This window comes from Strix aluco, chromosome Z (assembly GCF_031877795.1).
Source record: "Strix aluco isolate bStrAlu1 chromosome Z, bStrAlu1.hap1, whole genome shotgun sequence".
NCBI classification, from domain to species: domain Eukaryota; kingdom Metazoa; phylum Chordata; class Aves; order Strigiformes; family Strigidae; genus Strix; species Strix aluco.
The window spans coordinates 17,436,781-17,461,924 of record NC_133971.1 but is presented as its reverse complement, the minus strand read 5'-3'; the positions used below and the strand labels follow the sequence as shown (position 1 = coordinate 17,461,924).

At 39.5% G+C, this 25,144-nt stretch overlaps 1 protein-coding gene across 3 annotated transcripts in view; it reads left to right on the top strand.

The window, feature by feature from the left end:
- ACO1 (aconitase 1) overlaps positions 1–22,572 on the top strand; it is a 37,876-nt gene extending 15,304 nt beyond the window's left edge. For all 3 annotated transcript variants that reach the window (XM_074811796.1, XM_074811797.1, XM_074811798.1), the window contains exons 4-21: positions 1,238–1,375; positions 3,421–3,490; positions 3,598–3,781; positions 6,392–6,531; positions 7,285–7,456; positions 7,927–8,027; positions 9,053–9,169; positions 10,403–10,562; positions 13,807–13,942; positions 14,456–14,540; positions 14,805–14,961; positions 15,514–15,638; positions 16,427–16,531; positions 17,200–17,342; positions 18,690–18,837; positions 19,265–19,387; positions 20,415–20,600; positions 21,863–22,572. In XM_074811796.1, the coding sequence (XP_074667897.1) occupies positions 1,238–1,375; positions 3,421–3,490; positions 3,598–3,781; positions 6,392–6,531; positions 7,285–7,456; positions 7,927–8,027; positions 9,053–9,169; positions 10,403–10,562; positions 13,807–13,942; positions 14,456–14,540; positions 14,805–14,961; positions 15,514–15,638; positions 16,427–16,531; positions 17,200–17,342; positions 18,690–18,837; positions 19,265–19,387; positions 20,415–20,600; positions 21,863–21,976 (2,404 nt within the window). In that variant the 3' untranslated portion in view covers positions 21,977–22,572. The remainder of the gene's footprint in view (positions 1–1,237; positions 1,376–3,420; positions 3,491–3,597; positions 3,782–6,391; positions 6,532–7,284; positions 7,457–7,926; positions 8,028–9,052; positions 9,170–10,402; positions 10,563–13,806; positions 13,943–14,455; positions 14,541–14,804; positions 14,962–15,513; positions 15,639–16,426; positions 16,532–17,199; positions 17,343–18,689; positions 18,838–19,264; positions 19,388–20,414; positions 20,601–21,862) is intronic.
- Positions 22,573–25,144: the final 2,572 nt, after the last annotated feature.

Here is a 25,144-nt window from a genome sequence, read left to right as displayed (position 1 = left end):
AGCAGCCAGCAAAATCAGATACACTGGTATGCAAGAGACTTTCCAAAACTGATTGAAAAATGTCATGGTAGTACGTACCTCTGTAGAAGCTGAGTGTATGTGCTGACAAACACCAGAAGCATTGTTAAAATAAATATGGAAATGTGTGTGATTTATTAGGTAAGGTGGGTGTTGAAGTGCTAGAAGTTATGGTTGCTACTCCTTATTTGCCTATGACTAAACTTGGGTTGGAAGACTCTTGCGTGCATTACTCTGACCCTCTGTATAGTTTACCAACCTCACTTGGGAAGGAAGGCTTAATTTAGGGATTTAAAAATCATTTTGGATGAATGAGACATACAAGCATAGAGAAGAAGGCCTGTTAACATTTTTCTGAGTCACTTGGAGTTCAGGGGCTTGCAGGATTGCAATAGGATATGTGAGAAGGCAGTAATGTGAATGTTGGCCTGTAGACTGAAAATGTGCACTTTGAGTGTCATTTGTGATATAAGGTCTTTTGTCAGCGTAAGTACAAGAATTTGTTAGTAAAGATGAATGGTACACCTTATTTCTGCCTTTCGTGTTTGTCCAGTGATCTGCCAGGGCACTTAAATCCGCTTCTGAAAATACAGTTAATCTGCAAAGGGGTTTTGTAGTCATGTTCTTTGTAATTTAAGAAATCAGATGCTCAGCTCTGCCAGTTTCACTTGAAGTGTGGAAGGTATCAAACAGCCCTAATTATGGAGAAGATTCTCCTGTGCTTTGCAAAACTTGGAAGAGATGACCATTGGCTTAAAATCAGCTAAATAAACATAGCAAAGAATCAAAGAAAGGACCTTGTCATTTTCCCCCTCCCCCTTCCTTTTTTAAACAGACTGCGAAGTAGAGAGAGGCTCAGAGCAAAAGAGGAGAAGCCAGTTCAAGGTCTCAAAGGAATGCTGACTAGGACTAAGTTTCCAGATTGTCAGCCAAGCAGTTAAACTGCTTCTGCTAGTTGATGAATTTGGGCTTTAGCTTGTCATTCTTACAGTGCTCAGGATATAGATACAGTTCTGTCCCTTCTGCTCTTCTGGCTTTGTCTTCCCAAGGGTACTGTCTCTGCCATAGAGTATTGATCCCAAAACTCAGGATAAAGCTGTGGTTTGCTTTTTATGGAACAGTAGGTGTCTGTTCTGCATCTCAGGATCTCAACTGTGTTTGTTTTGTTGTTTGTTTTTTTCCAAATTGTTTCACCTTGCCTTTTTCTCTTCTGTTTTAGTGGGGTACCTGCTGTGGTTGACTTTGCTGCAATGCGTGATGCTGTGAAGAAACTTGGTGGGGACCCTGAAAAAATCAATCCTATCTGTCCTGCTGATCTAGTGATAGATCACTCCATCCAAGTTGATTTCAACAGGCGGTAAGGATACAGAATTACTCTTACTTCTTAATGGTAGTAAGCTGAAGCTGATTACTGATAATGAAGGTAGTCCCATTGGTGATATTCTCAGCATTTGGACTGTTAACATCCTAGATTCTTAAGAAGTCTTTGACTGTTGTTTCAGTTGCTGTGAATTAGATGGGGGAATTTTGTTTTTTCTGTGGTACGTCTCTCAGCAGCACAAGCCTGGACTAAATGTTAATAGAAACAGGCTCAGTCCAGACCTATTGTAATCATAATTTTACATAATAATACTTCATTATTATTCGTTGCTCAGAAATAGCTTTTTTCCACACGTACTTTTTTTTGACCCTGTAGGGCTTTTTGGAAAGGACAGGTGAGAGTGTCTCCTTTATTTTTTATTTATATAAGAATTTATATGTTTATATATTTATATAAGAATTTATATATTTGTATAAGACCTGAGCTGCCCTAGCCCAGCTCTGAGGAACTGTTTGCAAGTTCAGTGCCTCCACACAGAAGAGCACAAGACACTGATTAATACAGCTCCTGTAAGTACAGGAAAGAAACATAATGCTATTCAATCCTCAGCATGCTACAGAGAGATGAGCACTCACTTGCACTGACTAGACCCACAGTAAAATACAAGACCTCTGCATAACGGTCCTTCTACGCTTCATGATATCTAAACTTGGGCCTACTGAACTACTCTTCTAAACACATCGTGCAATTGCATGGTTCTTGATGGCTTCCTTCCAACTTCCAAACTCCTGGAGCTTTTTGGTCTGCTAAAATACTCTGTATTTATTGTCCTCTGTAGGAGATAGTTTTGAAGTGGCCACTTAAGTTATAGCATTGTAAAGAAGAAAATTCCTAGAAGGTGGAAATTAAAGAACACAAAGAGGACTTTTGCAGTGCCAATATTTAGAGGCTTCTTTAGAATGAAAATACTGAACTTCTGAGCAGAAATGTATTGCGAAGCCTGCTTCATAGAAGAATGTTGCCAGTTTTCAAATACAACTTTTTTCCTACTGTTTTTCTAACTGTAGCCTAGTAAGGATACAAATTCTCACTGATGCCATTTCATACTTGGCAGGGGAGAAAAAGGGCCAAAAAATTTTGACTTATGTAACTGTCAAAAATCAGCTCCCTTTAACTTTTTTTTCCTAGAGATGCTGTATCTGTTCTTAATCTTAACACTAAGGAGTTTAGAAACAGACACAAAATAACCATCTAAAGACTGATCTCTCGAGTAATGGGTGTTTTAGCACTAATCTATTAAACTAGAAACCCAACCTTTTTTCTTTTTAATTTGCATCACATCATTTTTTAAGATCTTTGCAAAACAGCGTATTCCTTCGTGAACAAGACATGATTTCATCTTTACCATAGGACAGAATCAACTGTTATGGTTCTTATTCTGTATTATTTTAATATTCATTTTATGCTATCAGTAGTATCTGGGACTTCATTTAGATGATTTTTTGCAAATAAGTACTTTTTGTCACAGCCTTATTTTATTTCTATTAGGCTCATGTATATATAGAGAGAACATTGGCCAGCCTTATGCTTCAGTTCTTTCAAACTCTTCAGGCCTAAGTTATGCAGCTGATTCAAGTGAAATATTTGTTAGCCCTGTCTGCTTTGAAACACAGGGGCTTCAGGCAGCCCTATATCATCAGTGATAATCTCTTTTTAACTGAAGTTACAGAGCAGTTGTGTTCCAGTTCCCTTTACTGCTTTGCTGATTGCCTCTGATTTAGGTATTGGAAACTTCACGTTGCTCTAACATGTAATGTAGCTTTCCCAAGTTTTAGGTCTGCCACATATGTGATAGACAGAATACACTCACATTTGAGGCAGACATCAGGTATTATCTCTTAAGATTTCCTTTTCATTGGTTGCCTGCAGTTCACAGCTGCAGTGAGATTAAAAGATGAGATTGATCAGCATTAACATTAGCTAGTAACTCTTCTTTTCTTTCTACCTTTCAGTATATCTGACCAGACATAAATTTCAGGTGGATACTTTTGGTTCTGACAGCTGATTATTTTCACTTGCAGATCAGACAGCTTGCAAAAAAATCAGGACCTGGAATTTGAAAGGAACAAAGAAAGGTTTGAATTCTTAAAGGTACTGAAAGAAGTAATTCTATTTGCATGGAGAAAAGTGAAATGAACAAAAGTTCTTCAGCGCTCATGTGCATTGAAAATTTTTTACTCCAATTCCTTCTGTTTCAGTGGGGCTCTCAGGCTTTTAAAAACATGAGGATTATTCCACCAGGCTCTGGGATCATCCACCAAGTGAACTTGGAGTATTTGGCAAGAGTGGTGATGGATCAGGATGGCTACTACTATCCAGACAGCGTGGTGGGCACTGACTCGCACACCACCATGATAGACGGCTTGGGAGTTCTTGGCTGGGGTATGTGCAGTAGCGTATCATGAATAGTCTGTTAGCCAGCTAAGCTGTGTTTCAGACTTGGGTGAGTTGACCCTGGCTGGCAGGTTAGCCCCCACCCAGTCGCTCACTCACTCACTCCTGCCAGCAGGATGAGGGAAGAGAATTAGAGACAAAGACAGTTTAATAAGTGAAGGAGAGAAGAAAAAAAAGAAAATGAAAGCAAGTGATGCAAAGACAATCAGTCACCACCTCCCACGAGCACACCAAAGCCCGGCCAGTCCCTAGGCATTGGCTACTTTGGAAAAATTCCTCCCTTGCCTTGTCTTCCTGTTTTAATGCTGAGCATGATGTTATGTGGCATGGAATATCTCTTTGTTCAGTTGGGCTCAGCTGTCCTGGCTGTGTCCCCTCCCAGCATCTTGCCCACCCCAGCTTACTTGCTGAAAGGCAGAGTGAGAAACAAAAAAGACCTTAATACCGTCTAAGTACTGCTCATCAATAGCTAAAACATTAGTGTGTTATCAACGCTGGTTTGGTCACAAATCTAAAACATGGCACTTTATAGGCTGCTGTTAAAAAAAGTTATCTCCATGCCAGCCAGACACACTACACAGAATAACCCCAAACTCAAGGAACCTGATAAGGTCTCTTACAGTTATTGAAGACTTTGTAACTAACCCCCCTGTTCTGATAACAGTCTCAGATGATTTCTGGTGCATGTGTTGTTTGGGTTTCTTTTCTTTCATGTACTTTCTATTCTGCATTTAAAATACAAGGAAACGGGCAAGGAAAATAGTAAGACTTCTGGAAGCATCTTAGTCATTTGAGAAGGCAAAGGAATTGAAGCATCACTGAACATCCATTTGTTCCTTAGTCACTTATCTATCATTGTGGGAAACAGCACTATGAATTACATTCTAATACCAGTAGTCTGCAGAATACTTGTTGCAGAAATAAATACAAATAATCCATTTTTTGCTTGTAGGGCAAACTGCAGTGTTTGAATTACTGACTAAAGTAGTTATGAAATCAAAGTATTTGCAATCATCCCACATATGGTAGCAAAAACTTCTTATCTCGCTGTGATATGGTGATAGGAGCCCTATTGAAATAGATATTGTACAAATACAGAAGACATTCTGGTTTTAGATCACATTTGCTAGTTGTTCACTGAGATGCTTGTCAAGTTCTGAGTACCACCTGTGATAGAAGTGGGACATTGTGTTTTTTCTACTCCACGCAATACTGGTCGTCTGAGACTTTCTGTCAAGGCTGGAAGAATTCCTGCTGGCCTAGAATACAAATGTAGACAAGTTCAGTTTATTTAAAACCATGACATCTTTGAGATAAGAGATGTCTCTTTATTCTATATTTGATTTCACCTTACGCATGGAGCTGTCATTTAGATGATGTCACAACACAACAGCTGCTTGGAAGCGTGTCTGTAAACTTACCCTCATTTTTCTCCAGAACTTGAAAAGTATGGCTGGACGTAGTCCATACCATATGTGCTCGAGGCGCAAACTCTTGGATCCAGCATTTCTTGCTAGTGGCTGGTAATGCTGAACTTGCTTCATACCTGTCTGTGGTAGCCCATCAGTCATGTCAACTAACTTGACTGTTTAAAAATTATTCAACAGCTAGTGAAAGGAGTTGCATGATTGGATCTGTCACAGAATTATCTCTTTAATTAACATAGATATATCACTTTTCATAAAATAAATTGGAAATTTTCTTCAGAATCATTATTAGATTAAGTGGGAAAAAGGGTAGGAGTAGTGGTTTGGCATACATAAGCAACTATTACAGGCAATTTGTTCTAGCTCAGTATTAATTAAGGTAAGCAAAAGGTAGAAGGAGGTTTGAAAGTGGAAGATAAACATGAAAGGGACTTCCTACAGGCAGGAAGTTATAAAACTGCCACCTAATGCCAAATTGTTAGTAAACATCATCTTGATACTTTACCTTATTAAATCAGCAAAATGAAGTAGTCACTTGAATTGCACTTGTCTAATACTGAAGGTGTGCTTAGACAAAGGTTCCCACCTGTGCACACCCCAACGGGGCTTGTTGAAACTTAATAGACATAAGGAAGATATTTCTGTCTTAACAAGTAGCTTTTCTGTTAGTATTTTTAGAACAGCCTACAGTCTTGACTGTAATAATCTTTCCTTCCTTCAAAATAACTTCTAAGTTTTTGTTTGACGACCAGTAGTCGTGGTCTGCATACATTTAATTCACAGCACACCATGTTCAATGCCATCATGTCAGTCATTCTTGGTTTATGCATTGCATGTTTAAGTCATTAAATAAAATTTTTACATCTGCTATTGTAAAAGCCAAACATCCTCAGAGTAAGTTACTTAGATTTACCTAATATCCTATGTAATGGCTGAGGAACAGAGGTGAAAGTATGAAACAGAAAAAAATTTAAAAGCCCAACTTGCAGAAACTGAACCAAGATGAGGAGTGCCTCTTAGCAGAAGGCTAAGCCCTCTGGCTGTCTGCCTTCTCTCCCCTTTCACACCTTAAATCGAGTAATTATCTGTCAATTGTACTTCATGGGTTTATCTTTGACACATTACTGTCTCTGAATAGAATAGTTGGATTGTATACTCCTGTTGCATACAGGTGTTGGTGGTATTGAAGCAGAAGCAGTGATGTTGGGCCAGCCGATCAGCATGGTGCTTCCTGAGGTGGTTGGCTATAAGCTGCTAGGAAACCCTCAGCCACTGGTAACATCCACTGACATTGTGCTCACCATTACCAAGGTAATGAACATGTCTGCTGTTTTGCCATTACTGCTGAAAGCTATGCATGTTCTGTAGGACAGAGCCACTGTACTGCATGCTTAGGAGCCTGTGTGTGCTTCCATGTAGTCGTTTTGGACTTTTTTTAAGCTTTATCACTCTGTATGGGTTGGAATCAGCTGCCCAAGGGCAACTGCAAATCTGCTAGGCAAATCTCTTTCCCAGAAGGCATACAAAGTAGAACAGAGCTGATATTTCATGGCCTGTTCAAATCCTTATGTGCAGACCTGTTTTGGAACAGCAATGCTTGTAAAAGGATCCTGTTTCTCTACTGCCTCGAAACACAGTGACTTTCTTTTTTGAAGTCCTCCTTTAAAATAAGGCAATGTAAAACCTGAAAACAGACAGTAAGCACTGCAGTCTGATTTCTTTGATCTGCAGGTGTTTGGCTCATATGTCATATACTCATAGTATGTACCCCAGAGTGTTCTCCTCTCTGTCGAAAAATAACAGTTGTTCTGAGGTAGACTCTAGTTTAAATGAGGGGAAGAGCAAGTTTGGAAGGAATATGTCTCTGTGTTGTACCTTATTATTGAAACTTTACATCTGTGTGTCCTCATCTTCGTGATTTAGTTTACCAAGGCTTCCTGGTTTCAGATGGCTATAGAAACCCTCAGAAAAGGTTTCTCTGAAGTTGAAAGCTGGATTTCATAACATACATGCTCAGGTCATTTGACACCTAGCAATGACACAGGCACTGTATTTTTATAACAGCACCTTCGCCAAGTTGGAGTCGTGGGTAAATTCGTGGAGTTTTTTGGTCCTGGTGTAGCCCAGCTGTCAATTGCTGACCGAGCCACCATTGCCAATATGTGTCCAGAGTACGGAGCAACAGCTGCCTATTTTCCAGTGGATGATATTAGCATTGGGTACCTGATACAAACTGGTGAGTGTAAGAAGAGATCACAAGTTAAAGATGTAATTGAAAGCAAGGACTCCATGTCTATATGGTGTAGTCAGCAGTGAGGTTGAATCAGGTGGAACCTTCTGATCTTGAATGCTTTTTTTTTATCCATACTTGCTTATTCAGGCTGTTTATTGCTCTTAGGGTCCATGTTTAGGAAGAGCCAAGTTCTAGACTGTTTCGCAGCTAACTGCCTGCTTAGCCCTGGCCAAACCTAGCTTGTCCAGGTGATAGAAGCAGGAACCTAAGTTTTAGTTCTGCAAAAGCCATTAAGTCTGCTCAATTGCTTTGTTTCTAGAGAGTCTCTAATATTTGTGCTGAAAAGGTCTTGTAGGCAATGTACAGTGTGAACAGTGAAATAGTCTGTTATGCATTTTTTTCTTTTACTGTCACGTAGTAGTTCCTCAGTTTCATTTGCATCTTGTTTTTGCTATATCTGCCTTTCACCTTAGGCCGTGATAAAGAGAAAGTTATGTGCACAAAAAAGTATCTTGAGGCTGTAGGAATGTTAAGAGATTTCAAGAACTCCTCTCAGGATCCAGACTTCACACAGGTTAGAAACTACTTTGTCTTCTGTCTCCTTGCTTTGTGCCTTGCCCTGTTTCAATGTGACAATTGTCTGTTTGTCACAGAAGCTAAGAAATAGTCAAGGGACTCCTTATCCTTTGGCTTGGTCCACACAGCTGTCTTAACTTAGGGCCCAGTGGAATGAGTTGGCTGGCTTTCCAGGTGTCAGAATTTGGGCATAGATATAAATTGGGTCTCAACTGAGCTCTAGCTGGTGCAGATTCTGCAGTTTGATCCATGCAGTTTTGAGAAGTCCACTCCAGACTCAAACACAGCTGTGAAGATAGTGTGGATGTTGTTTGTATGAGCCTTGTCCCAGTTTTACCCTTCGCTTCAGCAACTTATTTTGCTGTGTGAATCAGGACACTTAGTCTCTGTGGTAACCGCAGACCACACAAGCCGTTTTCTATGCAAGAAAATCAAAATCTTACTCTGTGTCAAGGAAACTCAATTATATTCCTGGTAAGAATTTATCCTGTAACTTATGTTCAGGTTTGCATAATTATTTGAAGACCTTAGTAAATAGAGAAAAATGCAGCACACTCTAAAAACAAAGTTGAAACATGAGTGAGGAATAGGAAAATATGATAATCTCCATTTTATAATAGATCGAATGTTTTCCCCAAGGCCAAGATGAATAGTCTGCTTTATTTTATGCCAGTACGAGGATTTCTTCACATCATTGTCTTCTGAAGAGGACCCTGCTACTAGCATGTGAAAGAACATAATTCTCTGAATAATCAATATTGTTTAGATGCTTTAGTCACACACTGGGTTTTCAACAACCAGGGTACTTTTGAGAGTCATACCTGGGAGCTGGCAAGGTCTGAAAGTAGAACTGTTCCTTTTCTTCTGATCTTTCCCTTCTCATATGTCTTTGATAATTTCTGCAAACATGAAGATGTGCAGGCTTAGCCTTGATTCAATAGCAAAGGTAAACATACCTGTGGCTTAACTGGCTTCAACTTCTCATACGGTGCTGAACCACTCTCTGTTCCTCTTACTGAATAGGTTGTTGAGTTGGATCTCCATACTGTTGTGCCTTGCTGCAGCGGACCAAAAAGACCTCAGGACAAAGTTGCTGTGTCAGATATGAAGAAGGACTTTGAGACTTGTCTGGGAGCCAAGGTACAGACTAGGAACATTTGGGCATACAAACTACTGCATGCTTCTGGTGTGTTGGTTGTTTGCCTCTTGAAAAATAAATGAGGATGTTTGCCATTTAGATGACATTAAAAAATTTAAAGTTTAAAATTGGAGTGATGCTTCTTCCACATGCAGGTGTTCATGTCGTATTGAAGTAGTAGTTCTTTCTGATTCTAGATCAGTCTTAGGCCTAACGTGGTTTTGACATAGACTAGGGATTTCTGAACTAGCCATGATGGGTGAGTGGACCAAGTAGCTACTGCACTGAGCTGTGTGCTGCCTACCCAGCTCTTCAGCTTTCCAGGCAGGTTATGCCCTGAGCTCCACAACATAATTTTGCATTCAGTACTGAAACTATTCAGTAGATCAGAACTACATGTGTCTCCATGACTCTTTGATGTTGGTGGAAAAGACAAGAAAAAAAGACTTCTCTCTACATCATCCAGTCAAAAATGGTCATTGAAAGAAGAGCAAAGACATTCATTTGGATTAATATGCCCCAGACACTTAAGTTTCCAAAATCAGTTTGAATCCTTACCTGATACGGTAACTGCCCTTGTTAAAGGCACTACAACACTCTAGTGATGTAAATCAAAAAACTTAAACTACAGCAATTCCCAATAATTCCTGTTTTGTTGCATGTTCCAAACTCCATTAAATGACCTTATGCTTTCAGATTTCTAAGCATAATTTTTCACTGTTAACAGTGCCTTCTTCCTCTTTGTTTGTTTTTTTTTTTTTTTTTTTTTCCCAGCTGTCAGGCTTTTGCCTCTCAAGTCAGCTCTCCGTATAAGTTTGAGCTGTTTGATATTCATGACTTAAAATTCTTACAAGTTACAGCTAAAATCTCAGGACTGTATTGTGTAACAAGACTATATGTAGTCAGTAATCTGGAGCATACAGGAGCAAGAAGCATCTGAGTGATCTGAAGAAGGGTATATTAATGCAGGAAGAAAACACAAATACATTTTGCTGCAAAGGCTGCCTCTTTTACCAGTAAACAGAGAATAGGATAGACCCTAGAAAAATAATCTTTGTGCACCACTTTGACCAGAGGTGCAAGCCTTCACGACCAGACCTGAAAGTGCAAGCATGGATGTGACTGACAGACGCTTCTCACTCATTAAATTCTCAGCTCACCTGTAAAAAAATATTTTACAGTCAAAATACTTACATTAACCACATCCTTTTGATTTTTACTTTCTGCTCTTACAGCAAGGATTCAAGGGATTCCAAATTGCCCCAGATCGACACAACAGCATAGTGAAATTTAATTTTGAGGGCTGTGACTTCGAGCTTGCTCATGGTTCAGTGGTGATTGCTGCCATTACAAGCTGTACAAATACCAGTAATCCTTCAGTTATGTTGGGAGCAGGTAAGTTTATTTGCTTAATGTGCAGTAATTTCTCTATGGCTCTGGCTGCGTGTCCTAAAGACAGATAGAACACTGATGTAATTCTACAAGCACAGTGCTGTTTTTGTCATTTGGGGTGCTAAAACTGAGTTTAGTCCCTAAGGGTAGCAGGAGGAGTTCTGGAAATGGTAGCTACAAACGTGGGTTGAAGAAAATGTATTTTTCCTGCACTGTCTTCTCTACAGGGCAAGCTGGAACTGAATTAACCAGCACCTCTGACACTTGTTCAAATGCACAGAAGCTGTTCTATAGAGCTGAGAAGAGACTATTGAAAGTCAGAGCCACAAGAAGAGGGACAGTGAAGAACGGTGTATGGGTTTAAGTCTGAAGGTGCTATGATCTGGCAGCAGAGTACAAAACAGAGACTTAGCTAGAGGTGTATCAAGTTGTTAAAGCAAGAGTCTGATGGCATGTGGGATGTGCATAGAGGAGAAAAAGCGTGTTCTCGTGGACTGCCATCTTTCAGAGCCTTGTCATTTACATCTTAACTGCATCCAAGAAGTTGTCGGAGGTGGGCTTTTAATCCCCCGCTTCCTTGCTTACCACCATTCATATGCTATAAAACAGTTAGTCTGAGTTGGTTGTGTTAAATTTCAGATCAGGAGGTTGTTCACTTTTAACCTGGTTAGTTTGAGCAGAAAATGTCTCATTCCCAACGTGTGCTTCTGGCAGCAAAATATGAACAAAGAAGGCAGCTCAAAGGGTTCAGTCTATACTAGCCCAGTTCAGCCCTCTTTCACAGGTGCTTGGCTACATGCTCACAGATTTCTTTCTCTCCTCTGCAGACATATACATAGGCATCTGTCACTGCAAGATCATCACTGCATTAGGGCTTCCTAGTCTGTCAGACTATACGATGCAGGCTTATTTTCTACAAAGATTGGAAAGGATGTGCAATGGGCAATGCAAGGACCCTTGACCAGAGAGGATTACTTACTGATCAAAGTCACGTCATTTGTTTCCTTTATTCCTGTGCTGGGAAGATCTTGGCTTGTGGACAGCCTCTGGCAACAACCACTTTGTGTTTAGTTTGTCAATGTGTTATTTGTCCCCTGTTCTTGGACTAGTATCTTTGGGTACTCTACAGTACCTGCAGCTAACTCCCTTCCCAGGCACAAAAGGTCTTTTAATTCCTGGCAGTAGGAACAAAGTCCCATCATAAACCAGGATGTGGGGTGGAAAGGGAAGTGGAGGAGTGACCTGCTTACTCCTTTGAAAGTAACAGAACTGAACAAAGTCTCCCAGTTCACTTGTCCTTGACAGGACAGCCACATCAGCATACTTCTTTCCTCAGGTCCATCCTGATCATGATCACAGAAACAGAGCTGTATTTCTTTCTTCCAAGGATCAAGAAGTAGGTTTCCTCCAGGCAGACTTATCTTTGGTCCCATCTGTTCCCTTAGTTCTGGGTGGGTGTATCCCTCAGTTGTGCCACCTGCTTAGGATACTTGAGTTTCAAGTGTTTGGCTCCCAGGCTAATGGCATGCATTTTTAACACTCTCTGTGGCATTGGAGATGGTGATCTTTCAGCCTGCTAGGCTTAATATACAGATTTAAAGTGTAGAATGCTCTGCAGATACAAGTAAAGTTGGTACTTTGAACACATTCACTGCTCCTTAATGCACAGCAGCCTGGAGAATGTAGTCCGAAGGATCTCAATGTTTGCACTCAAGATTTAGTGGGTACTCTTACCTTTGCTGCCATTCCATCCAGCAATGCTTATGCTTTGACCTTTGACAAGGAGGGAAAAAGTAATTCTGTCAGTCTCCAGTAACTGTACGTTATGGTCTTGAGAACCTCTGAGATACCCACAAGAAACACAATAATTTGGCTTTCAGAATAGGGTTTAACATGAAAGTAAATAAAACATACAGTGCTCCCACACTAAATAACCAAGCTAAAAGAAATCCAGAATATGAATAGTTGTTTTGAACTACCACTGTATATCCTGTGCACTAAATGAGGTGCAGGGGCTGTGCATCTGTAAGGATAGTGAGTGTATGCTGTTGTAGCCTCAACAGCCTAATCTGACTTTACAAAGATGTTGGATTAAGGTTGCTCAAAACAACTTAAGTTCTGGCATTTCCTTGTCAGTTTTTAGAGTTTGACTTTACATTCTTTTCAGAACTGGTATTGTCAGGAAAACAGAAGCCAACACTTTCAAACAGGCTGTCAGGCTCTCAGGTCCTAGGATGAGCATTTGTTCATGGTCACATTTTTGAAAGTATCCAAGAGCTCCAGTTTCCACAGCTTCCTCTGGCAGCTGAGGAGCCTCAGCAATTTCAGGAATAGGACTGCCTTTTTAAATTCACGTGTCTACCTTTAGGCCTCCAAATCTATCAGCGTTCACCTTTTCACACAACACTTATAAGTGGAGATCTGCAAGGTCATGTCTAACAGAGCTGCCGAACAGCTGGCAAAGACAAAACAGTTTGATGTCTTCCTGTTGGATCAAAGCAGAGCTGATGTATTTTTTCTTATCTAAGATGTACGAAAGAGAGAACGAGGCATGGAAATGTGCAGTTGCATAGTTTGCGTAGTTGCTTTTATGTCCTTCCTGGGAAAGGGCTGGAGGGGGTTTGTTTTGTGAACATTGTTCTATGTATGGACAATTCCTTTAAAAGGAAAAAAATCAGGATAAATGTGTGTCTGTAACATGTACACTCCACTAAAACATCTCTATGCATTTTACAAATCCAGGAGTGGTAAAACAGCACTCCTGCAACAAGCTGTAGATTGTGAGGTACCATGTTTGTGGAAAGGGCCAGAGTTGGTGCTCTTATAGCCATCTGCTTCTGGGGGCAACCAGTCATATGTTGGCAATTATTTCAGCACTGGGTCACTGGACCACCTTAAGTGGAAGTTAACAATTCGTCATTGCATTTTTTGAGACACCTGTGTTATAAATAGTGTTCTGAGGTTGAATGTCTACATGCTGCCCCAGTATGAGTGCATCTTATTTAATGCAACTTCCAGCAACTTTCCAGTGGAGCAGAAATTGCAGACTGGATCTGCAGTTCAACAGAGCGCTTGAGCTCTAGTGGGTTATTCTGGGATTAGTGCTGTTGGCTCACTGTACAATTTTATTGCTGGAAATGGAGCCTTTTCTGTTTTCAAGTTATTTAATGGTACATCTGTTAACCTATTGATCCACCAAACTGTCCCACTTCCAGGAAAATCTGCAAATATCCTTTGCATTTTTCAGGATTGCTTGCTAAGAAAGCTGTTGAAGCTGGTTTGACAGTGAAGCCATACATTAAAACTAGCCTGTCCCCAGGAAGCGGGGTTGTCACTTACTATCTGAGGGAGAGTGGAGTTATGAGTTACCTTTCCCAACTAGGGTAAGAGTGCTTTTCTTACTGTTGTCTTATGGCTGCTTAACTAAAAACATTGACAGCAAGCGATGCAATAGAATAACTATTTCTCTGTACAGCTTAAAAGATATGACAAGTACCCTATGACATGATCCTGCATGAGTTAATGCATTGCTTTGTGCTGGCTGACTTTGTGCCAGTGAGGGAGAGGGCCTGTTGCCTGCTGTAGCGTCTTGAAGACTCATGTTCTTAAACAGGAAAATGGGTTATTTTTCAAGACTAATGGCTTTAAAACAGTATAAATTACACTATATTGTTGTTCATCTTGCTAGATAACACATTTCCAGATCTGCATTCTGTGTGCACGGACAGTCTCTGCAGTGATAAAAATTGAGCATTTGCAAAAATGCTGTTTTCAGCAGCATTTCATTTGTTAAAACAGTGCACCTTCTGAAAGTAACCCTAGCCAAGTGCTAAGGGGTTAAACATCCTGTTGCAAAATTGCTTTTTGTTCACTGATGATTTCTGTGCTCTGTCTAGGTTTGATGTGGTGGGTTATGGCTGTATGACATGTATTGGCAATAGTGGACCCCTACCAGAGTCTGTTGTTGAGGCCATTACACAGGTATGTAGTTTTTCCTGTGCAGCTTCCTGTAAGCTGTTCTCTGTTGTGTGCTGTTCTAAGCTGTGCTGTACTGTGCACTAACTCAGCTGCGTGTGAAGTAAATTCAGTCTATATCCTCTTTTCTGTGGGAAGTGCTTTGGTATTGTTTGGAAGGAGACAGTTCTGTGACTGTCCAGTCGTTGATGTTGCATCATGGTGCAGCTCTGCAGACCTGTTAGGTGTGTGGAGTCTCTAAGCACCTTTGTCTCAAACTCTCTTTTACAGGGAGACCTCGTAGCGGTGGGTGTGTTGTCTGGCAATAGGAATTTTGAAGGGCGTGTCCATCCCAACACCCGTGCTAACTATCTAGCCTCCCCGCCACTGGTAATTGCCTACGCAATTGCAGGGACTATCCGGATCGACTTTGAGAAAGAGCCTTTGGGTAAGACAGTGTCAGAATGCTTCTCTTCATAGCTCATAAACTGGTTGAAGTTAAGCTCTTCAGAAACATTTGTTGTTGAGCTACATCAAATGACTGAGTACCTCTGGGATACAAAGCATGCAGTCATTAAGAAACCGAGCAAGAAAGTCTGTATGATGGAGAAAGGGGGAAGCCAAGCCTCATCAGTATTCTAATTCCACAGGGGCATCTTTTTGGTTATATCTGGGTGACAGTCTCTCATAAGCAACCTGACACAGTAGACTTCCTGTGAGCAGGTAGTTCAGCTAGACAACCTCAAAGATCCCTTCCAACTTAAATTATTCTATAAAGTATTCTGGAAGACCATTGGAAATTACAAAAGCAGGCATATGTACAGACATCCTCAAGTTTATGAGGCCCTCTTCTGTCAGACCCCTGTAGGTGAAATAAAGTGTCTTAGAAGAGTTGACATGATTAGAAGGACCACATAGCTGAAGGACACCATGATAAACTTTTCCTTTCTTTCTTAATGGAAAGTTTATGCAACAAACATAACCATATCATGTTCTACAGGAATAAATGCTTCAGGGAGGAAGATTTTCCTGAAAGATATCTGGCCAACAAGAAATGAGATTCAGGCTGTTGAGCGTCAGTTTGTTATTCCTGGGATGTTCAAGGAGGTCTACCAAAAAATAGAGGTGAATTAATCCTCTGCACAGTAGTTTGGTTGATGTATTGCACTATTCTGAAGATGTTAAATAAGGTGGTCTTGATAATGAAATGAACCTTTTCTTTCTATTGCTGTTGCTCCTGTTCTGACAAGTATTCAAATGAGATTTATTTTTTTTTTAAATGTCTTCTGGTTAGTTAACTGGTTCTTACACTGTTGTGTTCTGAAAATTGCTCCTTAATGATTTTTTCATTGTAACATATAAATGATGTGTTTTAAACGGTCATCCCAGGCCGATATTAGAAAGTGAGATATACCAGCTTCACAGATGTTTGGTTTTTTCAACTGGCATAGAAGTCATTTGCAATACTTATTGGCATTCACATCAGAAAAAAACTTGTACTTGGCGATGTCTTCCTTCAAACGTTTTTGAGGTGTTGAAACAAAATATTCTTAAGGTTTACATTTTAGGAAAGCTTCTTAAGATCACTGATAAATAAACTTGAGAATTATAAAGTGTTATCTGTGTATATAATATAGGTTACTGTCAGAAAACTGGATGAGCAGCTCTTCTGTAATGAAGTGAGGGGTTTTCTAATGCTTTTAATAGAATAATTTAAAAAACAAAACCAACAAAGAAAAAAAACCTGACAACAACCCAAACCTAATGTATATTGTCATAATTTTCCAAAGTGCTTTAAGAAATACACAAGGCTTTTGGTTAAGTGAAATTTGTAATTTTACTTGTACTCTGAAGTAATTCCCTTGCTTCTGAAAAACATAAAAATCAGTGGGATACTTTTGTGTGTGTTTCAGACAGTAAATGAATCTTGGAATGCCTTAGATGCTCCTTCAGATAAACTATATACTTGGAATCCCAAGTCAACTTACATCAAGTCTCCACCTTTCTTTGATGGTCTGGTACGTGCACGCTTTCCCTTTGAATCAAGCCAAAGTGTGTAGTGACCTTAACTGATGTGAAGCCACTTCAAGGAGCCTGGGAGCATTCATCATAGCCTATTGAGGCCTTGGTTCTCAAATGTTAGAATTACAGTATTGTATTTATTTTAATACAGAGGCATGAGTCAATCTGAAAATTGTAAGGATTCTCTGTCATTTCAGGACTTTTGAAAAGTCTCCCTTTTAAGCTGAAATACTTTTAAATAGTCACAAAGTAAGTGAGGGAAAGAACAGGAAATGAAACCCACAATTCTGCCTGCCTGCATTTTGCACCAAATAGTTCAGAGTTCAGATTGCTATTTCAGTGCCATTTAAAAGAAAATGGAGATCTCGATGCATGCAGATGTCTAGGAATTCTGGATTTTTGTCTGCATTCATGCATGTACCACAGGAAGCCTCGGCTAATTTTTTTGCCTCATCTATTTTCTTCATGCATGAACTTTCTGACAGACAACCAGGACATCATATTTTCTTGAAGAACATAAAGATTTTTGATATGGTTGGTTTTTTTCTCTTTCTTCTAACTTGTATTAAAAGGGAGACTTTATTTTGCAGTTTACACTTTTGAGAAAGGTAAAAGAATTCTGTGTTATATTTTAATGATTTTGTTTGTATTTATGATGGTTTAGACTTTGGCTCTTCAGACTCCGAAAACAATAGAAGATGCTTATGTCCTGTTGAGTTTTGGGGATTCTGTGACAACTGACCACATATCTCCAGCTGGGAACATAGCAAGAAATAGTCCTGCAGCCCGTTATTTAACCAGCAGAGGGTAAGCACTACTACTTGTTTTTGTTATAAATTGGGAAAAGGAAACAAACCACAACTATTTTACCACGTTAGAGGCACACATATCTGCTCTCTGTTCACATATGGAGAATATATAAAGGAAGGAAAAGTATTTCTTTCTCTGCTGTTTCAGCAGCTCTCACCAAGTGTAAGAACTTGCATAGAGTGTGCACATCTATTACACTGGAATGCTGAAAACCTTTGTATGGAGAAGGAGGAAGAAGATAATTTTCAGGCTAGTTTTTGCAGTAGGTCTATTCATAAATAAGGGAATTGGGATTTGTCTCCCTATCGAAGCAAAATGATCATGGTCCTTAATGGCAACAAATGGTTTTATACTCACTTCTTCTAGCATGTGCAACTATTTCAAAGATCTAGGCTATCAGGAGAACATCCAGAAGCTTAGGTTTCAGTGCAGCTGCAAAAACTGGCAAAGCTATTGTGATTGGAGTCCAAATTGCTGTAAAATGTTGGTCTTTTTCTATGGCCAGCCTATCAGTTTAGTGCCATGGGTTCAACTTAACACAAGAAGTATTCTCTGGTTTAGCACTTCTTGTAATTTCAGTAGTGTTTTGAGGAATAGCACTGGCATAAAAAAACATAAATTCTCTAGACCTAATAATTCTGGAGAGGAAATTGATTAAAACAGTGTGATCTACTGAAAACTAACTGCTCTGGACTCTTTGGCTCTCTGCTGTCAGTCACTTTGAAATCTAAATAGTCCTACACACATTACAAAACAGATGTTGTATACCATAGCTGCTGTTTGGATGCAAACAGTCCCATTTTCTGTCACATTCCAGCATAGTTTTTGTTTACTGGTTAGGCTGGAGTGTCCCCTCATTCCCATATCTTTATTTGCAAGTGGGGTTTTTCTTCTTTAGTTCTGACTTGAAGCAGGGGCTCTCTCTGCCTTTTAGATGTTTAGCACAGTGGTGTCTGTAACCTTTGTTCCAGATTCTATGGTAATATTACAAGAAGGATTTTCAATAGCTAACTATTAAGAAAAGAATTGTATTGTGTCTTCTGACCTAACGTGAACTATATCTTTGCATCACTATCAGATACTTTTTTCTACGGCAAGGGATGAGAATACTATGGAAGCTGCTTTCTGTGACCAAGCTGTAGGCAGACTTCTATTTTTTAATTTTTTTTTTTCTTCAAAAAAAAAAAAGTAGAAGTATCAGTTAACCAGATGCTACTGCCATGATGAGAACTATGTACATACCTGCCTCAGAAACACCAGTTCATTACTTTATTTTTTTTCAAGCACAGAGTGCTTCAGTCTAAAAACAACAGTTTCCTTTTTTTCTTTCTGTTCTCTTAATAGCTTGACTCCTCGAGAATTCAATTCTTACGGCTCCCGCAGAGGGAATGATGCTGTCATGGCCAGAGGAACATTTGCAAACATTCGCTTGGTGAACAAATTTATCGATAAACAAGGACCTCAGACTGTCCATTTCCCTTCTGGGGAAACTGTAAGTACACATGCTGCTCTAAACGGAGGCTCATTGACAGTAGAGTGGATTAGTATTGGCTTTCCTTCTTACAGCTTAGGTCATTTACTTAAGTGCATTTTAAGTAAAGCTAATGAGAGGACAGGAGCTGTATTGACCGAGGGAAGCAGGTTGCACATACCTATCTAATGTGGTGCTATCAGGGCTGTCAGCGGAGTGTATATAACCACTGTAAAAACAGTAGTGGAACAAACCTGCACCAGGTTTGTGTTGGGAGTGAGATCAGGCTAGAAGCCACAAAGCACTGTATGGTTAATATCCTTAAAGTGCTGCTTGATGGGGAGCGTGGGTTTCAGTTATTTAAGTGGGGACACTTTTTTCCTTGTTTCTCTGAAACTGTGCTTCCACCCTGAAAAAGTGTGTAAAAAGTTTGGCATTTTTATTCCAGCTGGACGTGTTTGATGCTGCAGAAAGATACAAGCAGGCTGGCCATTCTCTGATTGTGCTGGCTGGGAAGGAATATGGTGCAGGAAGTTCCAGAGACTGGGCAGCTAAAGGACCATTCCTTTTGGTGAGTGACTACAGTAAACTAGGAGAAGGACAGTACTTAAAAGTGCATTGGTCAGGCAGAGACTAGCTTATGACCAACATCCTGGGTAGCTTATTCTTACTTCTGGTAGGAAGAACTATTTTGAAATCTCAGCTGCCTTGAAGATCACAGAGTTGCAAAAGCTACTTAAATATTGATAGATCTTCTTCAGACTGGAAGCCTTGGCTGATCTTGAGCTGGAAATCCATGGGGCTACATCAGAAAGGCCAGTTCCTTTACTTCTGCTTCCCATAACCCAGTAAACCTTGGGTCTGCTTCCAGATGCCTCCTTCAGCTCACTTAGCAGGGAGGATGGGAGGTGTAAGAGAAGAGTGGTATCAGTGAAAATGAAATTTAACAGGCTTCACCATGCAGATTAGATTGCAGGGATGCTTAGCAGTATTGTTATAGGAGCCTAATAGAAATCCATGTAGAGTGAAATATCTGTTTCATTCTTTGTCTGTCTTGCCCTACGCTGTTTACCAGCCCAAACTTTGATTCAAGCTTTCTTGGTGTGGAATTTGAGAAGGCAATAGCGTGTGTATCATTAAACGAAGTTTTAGAAGAGTTGGTTTCTAAGACTATGTTTGTCCAAGATTTTGGTTTTTTTTCCCCAGTGGTGATTTTTTTGCCTTAACTGTATCAACATGTAAAAATTTAGAAATTAATTAAAGTGCATCCTGAAGCTTGTAGTGTAGGAGAGCAATACTAAATTAGCAAGAGTTACAGAAATGACTGGTAGTGCTCTATGTAAGACACACTAAAGGAGTATGCAGGATTCCTGAGAAAGCATATGTAATTTTTTGACAATCAGACTTCTTAAAGATGTTTGAAAATTGATGCCTAATCAAGTCATCCTAGACAGTCTGCTGTCAGACAGACCTGCTGACTCTACTGGTAGTTGGTAGATGAAATGGAGGGGACCACAAATGTACCAATTTCCTTCCTCTGACCACAGAAGGACTATCCTGAACCATGAAGATAACTATACCTGTTGTGTATTTCCCAGGGTGTCAAGGCTGTGCTTGCTGAAAGCTATGAGAGAATTCATCGAAGCAACCTGGTAGGGATGGGAGTGATTCCGCTACAGTATTTACCTGGAGAGGATGCAGGGACTTTAGGACTCACTGGACGGGAGCGTTACACGATTATCATTCCTGAAAAACTAAAACCGCAGATGAACGTTCAGATTAAGGTATGAGACACCTAAGGGCTGAATTTTCTGAATCACTAATTTCATTCAAAATTAACTGTCTTTTCAAACAATGTGCTTTCATATGGCAGTAAGCTTCTTTCACTTCAGGAAGGCAGACTTGAGGTGGTGAAGGGGATGGAAAAAGTCATTCTGATAGGGATTTGCTACGATGGTATATTAAAGCAGCATGCCCAAAGCACAAACCAGTCCTGTATTTTGGACCAGCCTTTCAAAGTCCAGTATACATTTTTCTGTCTCAGTTAGATGTTTGAAGCAGAATAGAAAGTGAACTGTATTAAATTAAATAAATAAAACTAATTTATTTAAATGAATTTAAAATTAAAATAATTCATTGACAAGTCAGCTGACAGAATATTGTACACTGCAGCATCCAAAGTGAAGTCTAAGCATACCCAGCATAAAATCTAGTTAAACTTCAGGCCCTGTATTGAAAGACTGCTTTTTGTCTAGCTTTGCCTTGAAACCTATGCCGTTTTCTGAAAAATATTAGTATCTACAATACAAATTTGGTTTATTCTTGATTGGAATATCTATAAACTGACTGACTTAACCTAATAGCATCAAAGTCTGCTTTTTTACTGCAGGTAGCAAAACAATCTACTTACTGCATGTTCATTTAATACAGGTGGTTTCCCTGGATTAGTTTCTAACAACAGTTGTTTACATGTGTGTCTAGCTGCCCTGAAATGGAGAAAGTATAGATGCTAAAGAGTTGGTCAGCTTATCAGTCACAGATGAACATTGTGCATTCATCTGAAAGTACCCGACTAGGGGACTCTTCAGTAAAACACAGTGGGTTTATTGACTTCATGCACTTTTCTTTGTGCTTTTCTGATTCCCAAACACTAGGCCTCAGAGAAAGATAATGAAATTAGTATTGCTGTTGTACCTAAGCCAGATGAATGAATCCATAGAAGAATATCAAGAATTAGTATAACCACTTAAAAGGATTGTCAGCTTTCATGCCTCTAGGATTATATCAACAATAAATCTAAATGAGGCAGCAAATGCAATGCACGGAGACTCCATACTGTGTTTATTATGGTTTTAAACCACTTTTGTCTTAAGCAGCTGGCTGTAGTCTAGTGTGGAAATAAGTATGGATGTCCAGTGCCTGTTCACTTTAGCTTTCTATCACAATTTCTTAAGAAGGCAAAACTATTGTAATAGTCCTTCTTTTACTATGATGTCATGTAACGTGGTGGTTCTGCTGCTTGAATAACTTTCTTTGACCCCAATAGCTGGACACTGGGAAAACCTTTCATGCCATCATGAGATTTGACACTGACGTGGAGCTCACTTACTTCCACAATGGCGGCATTCTGAACTACATGATCCGTAAAATGGCATCCTAATCAAAAACAGTAAGCAAAAACGTCTAGGTACAAGCCTGCTTCTGGTGAGCTTATGAGATGGTAATCAAAGTTGAAAGTGTGAACCATAAAGTGAACAGTTTTTGTATGGATTGCATTAGGAGGCTTGTTTACAATACTGAATTATTCTGTGTATCAGGAAACTGGACACGCTTGCCCAATTAAAGTAAACAGCATTTATCATTTTTGTATGGTGATTGGCTTGACTTACCTTAGAATACAGTGCAAAAGTCATTAAAATACTGCTGGATTCTGTGGAACTCTTGAAGATCACGTGCTGATTTCATATATTTGGTCCATTTAGTATGACACTGAAGTTAAGTTCTATACTTATATCAGTGGTCCAAAAATTAACTGACAGTAGAAAAAACAATTTTTATTCCTCCCGATTACCTGATGTTGACTTGCTTTCTTATTCAGTTGACCAGAATCTAAATCTAATACTGAAATTAATTATTTAGCTGTTTATTCATTCTAAAAAATGTGAACTTTGTTGTTTAAAATCTAAGCCTTTGTGGAAAGGTGGACCTATTGGGGATAATATTTCTAATGGATACAATTAAACTTATTTTCAAGAATTTTGGCGGGTTTTGTCGTGTTATCCTCAGTACTGAGATGCAGAACAAAGCTTTGACTTCAAACTCATTGTCCCTGTAGGAGCAGAGTCATACAAGTCTTGACTTCTCATATTTTAACTCTTGTTTCTTTAAAAAAATCTACATGAGACAGGATGAATACAAATACTGGTGGTCTTCTGTAACCCAACAGAATACTGCTGTGATGTACTCCCCTCTGTTTTGTGTCCTCAAGAAGAAAATCTGCCACAATTTCAAGATCCTTGTCAGCAATTTTTATGGCAGTTGGCAACCAATGATTACACTAACGCATTCACTAAAGTCAATGACTGCCCAATCCACAATACAACATGAATCTATTTACAATGATAACAAATATCCTCTTACTCAGAGATAAACAAGGCTATAGTACTAATTCTTTCTCTTACTGTAACTTTAACTGTATTTAGAGCAACTGCCACAACAATTAACTTAGTGGAAAAATTCTTTCAAAGTAATCTCCTAATGTATTTTTAGTGCCGTTGGTTCCAGCTGTATCTGCAAAAAAACCCCAATGGAAATAGTTCTGAAAGAAGTCAAAAGGCTCAAGGAGCAGATAGAGATTGCGCTGTACCTGCAGCAGGCTATTCTTGCTTGGTTAAAACAAACAGAGCTCCTCTAGTGAAACCAGCAGAGGCCCAAGATGTTGCAAGGTCTGGGGTAGCTCTCACATGAGGACAAGCTGAGAGAAGTGGGACTTCTTTAGCCCAGTGAAGAGAAGCCTCAGGGGCATCTCTGCTGTTTGTGTACAACTACCTGAATGGAGGACATAAAGAAGATCCAGCCAGGCTCTTTTCAGTGGTGCCTAATGCGAGGGCAAGAAACAGTGGGCACAATCTGAAACACAGGAGGTTCCCTATGAACATCAGGAAACAATTTTTTTTTTTTTTTTTTTTTTTTACCATGAGGGTAACCAAGCGCTGACTGAAGAGAGATGGCCCAGAGAGGCTGTGATGTCTCCATCCATGGAGACGTTCAGATGCTGTCTGGACATGCTCCTGGGCCCATTGCTGTACATGACAAGATAACCTCTGGAGGTGCCTCCCAACTTCAGCTGTTCTGTGATGCTGTGAAACATCTTAACAGAGACCTGTTAATATGGTCATAATCTTGAGCATTATTTGGTAATAAAAATGCAACTTTGGGTTCAATTGGAAAAAAAATTCAGGTGTTCTCAAAGGTCAAGTAGAGTGCTGGTGTTCTTCCCTACCCTCCCATCTCCACTGTGTACTGAACTGCTTGTTGTTTTAGTCTTCAATCCTTGCATACAAACAATAGGAAAAGACTAAAACTACTTAAATCCCTTAACTTTACAGTAGTTGTTACTATAAGCTGTGAAACTTAAGACTGATTATTTTTTATGACGAGTCCCAAAATAGATGGCTCTTTCACACAGCAAACTGATACTCAAGGTCTGTGATTTTCCATGTACTTTTAATTTGAAAGCACTAAACCAGCCTTTTTCAAAATCTTTGTTCCTGCTATTTTTGAGGGGGAGGCATTATCCAACCACAAAACTGTTTCTTTTTTGGAAGCAGCTATAAGAACAGCAAATTTACTAGATAAAAACTAAGCACAGAGAAAGTTACTGTAGGACTGAGAGTCAGGCTTCTTGTACAGTGCATACAGCCTTCACAGTAAAAGGCATGGACTGGAGTGGAACATGAAGCAGTGCTTAAAATGTTGTTTTGCTTTTAATGTGACATAACACTGTTTAAAAGAACACCACAAGTCTCGCTGACTAGGGTTTAGGTAGTTTAATAATTTTTGGACCCTTAGTTAAGTTCCTGTTCAAGGTGGTTTTCTTCAGAGTTCAGGTGTTTCACACCCATAATTCATCTGTGTACTCCACTATCAAACACATGAAATGAACTGAAAATATATTTGATCTTGGTTCCAGAAATATTGAAGATTAAGCTCCTTGAAGATAAGCAGAATCAGCAAGTGCTTTAAAGTGTGCAAGTTTAACAGTGTTTCATAGCTGTATCTGTAGCAATTTCTGTTTTTCTGAAAGAACTCTGGGATCTGGGTGGGGAGGAGAGATTTAAACACACTAATGCCTAGGCTTTGTTCCAATTTTAGACTAGCTCTGACAAAAAATCTGTAGGACTAATATTAGTGTCTTAAGAGATTTCAGATGGCAATTCATGAGGCAGGACATGAGGGTAAATGCTGATCACCATCTAAATTAAGCCTTCACCCATCTTACAGGGCACTGGCCTCTCTCCCTTGAGACTTGTTCAGTTAAGCCACACATAGAAGGGGGTCCATTCTGCAACTTCAGTAACAGCAACTTGACAAATGTGTAGTGATAGAAGAAAACAGTGCTACCATTTTAATCCAGAAGCCTCCTCCAAAAGGGGTCAGTGAAGCCCTACTGCTTTTCTCAGACTGTTGTAGAAACATTCTCTATTAAAGATGGATTTAAAAAATGCAGTATCTTCCTTACAGAAAAGTTACTGGACATTTTCTCTTAATTTTCTCTATATCAAAATACCTAGAGTATTAAAAGTAATTTTTAAGAAGTTTTAAAGAT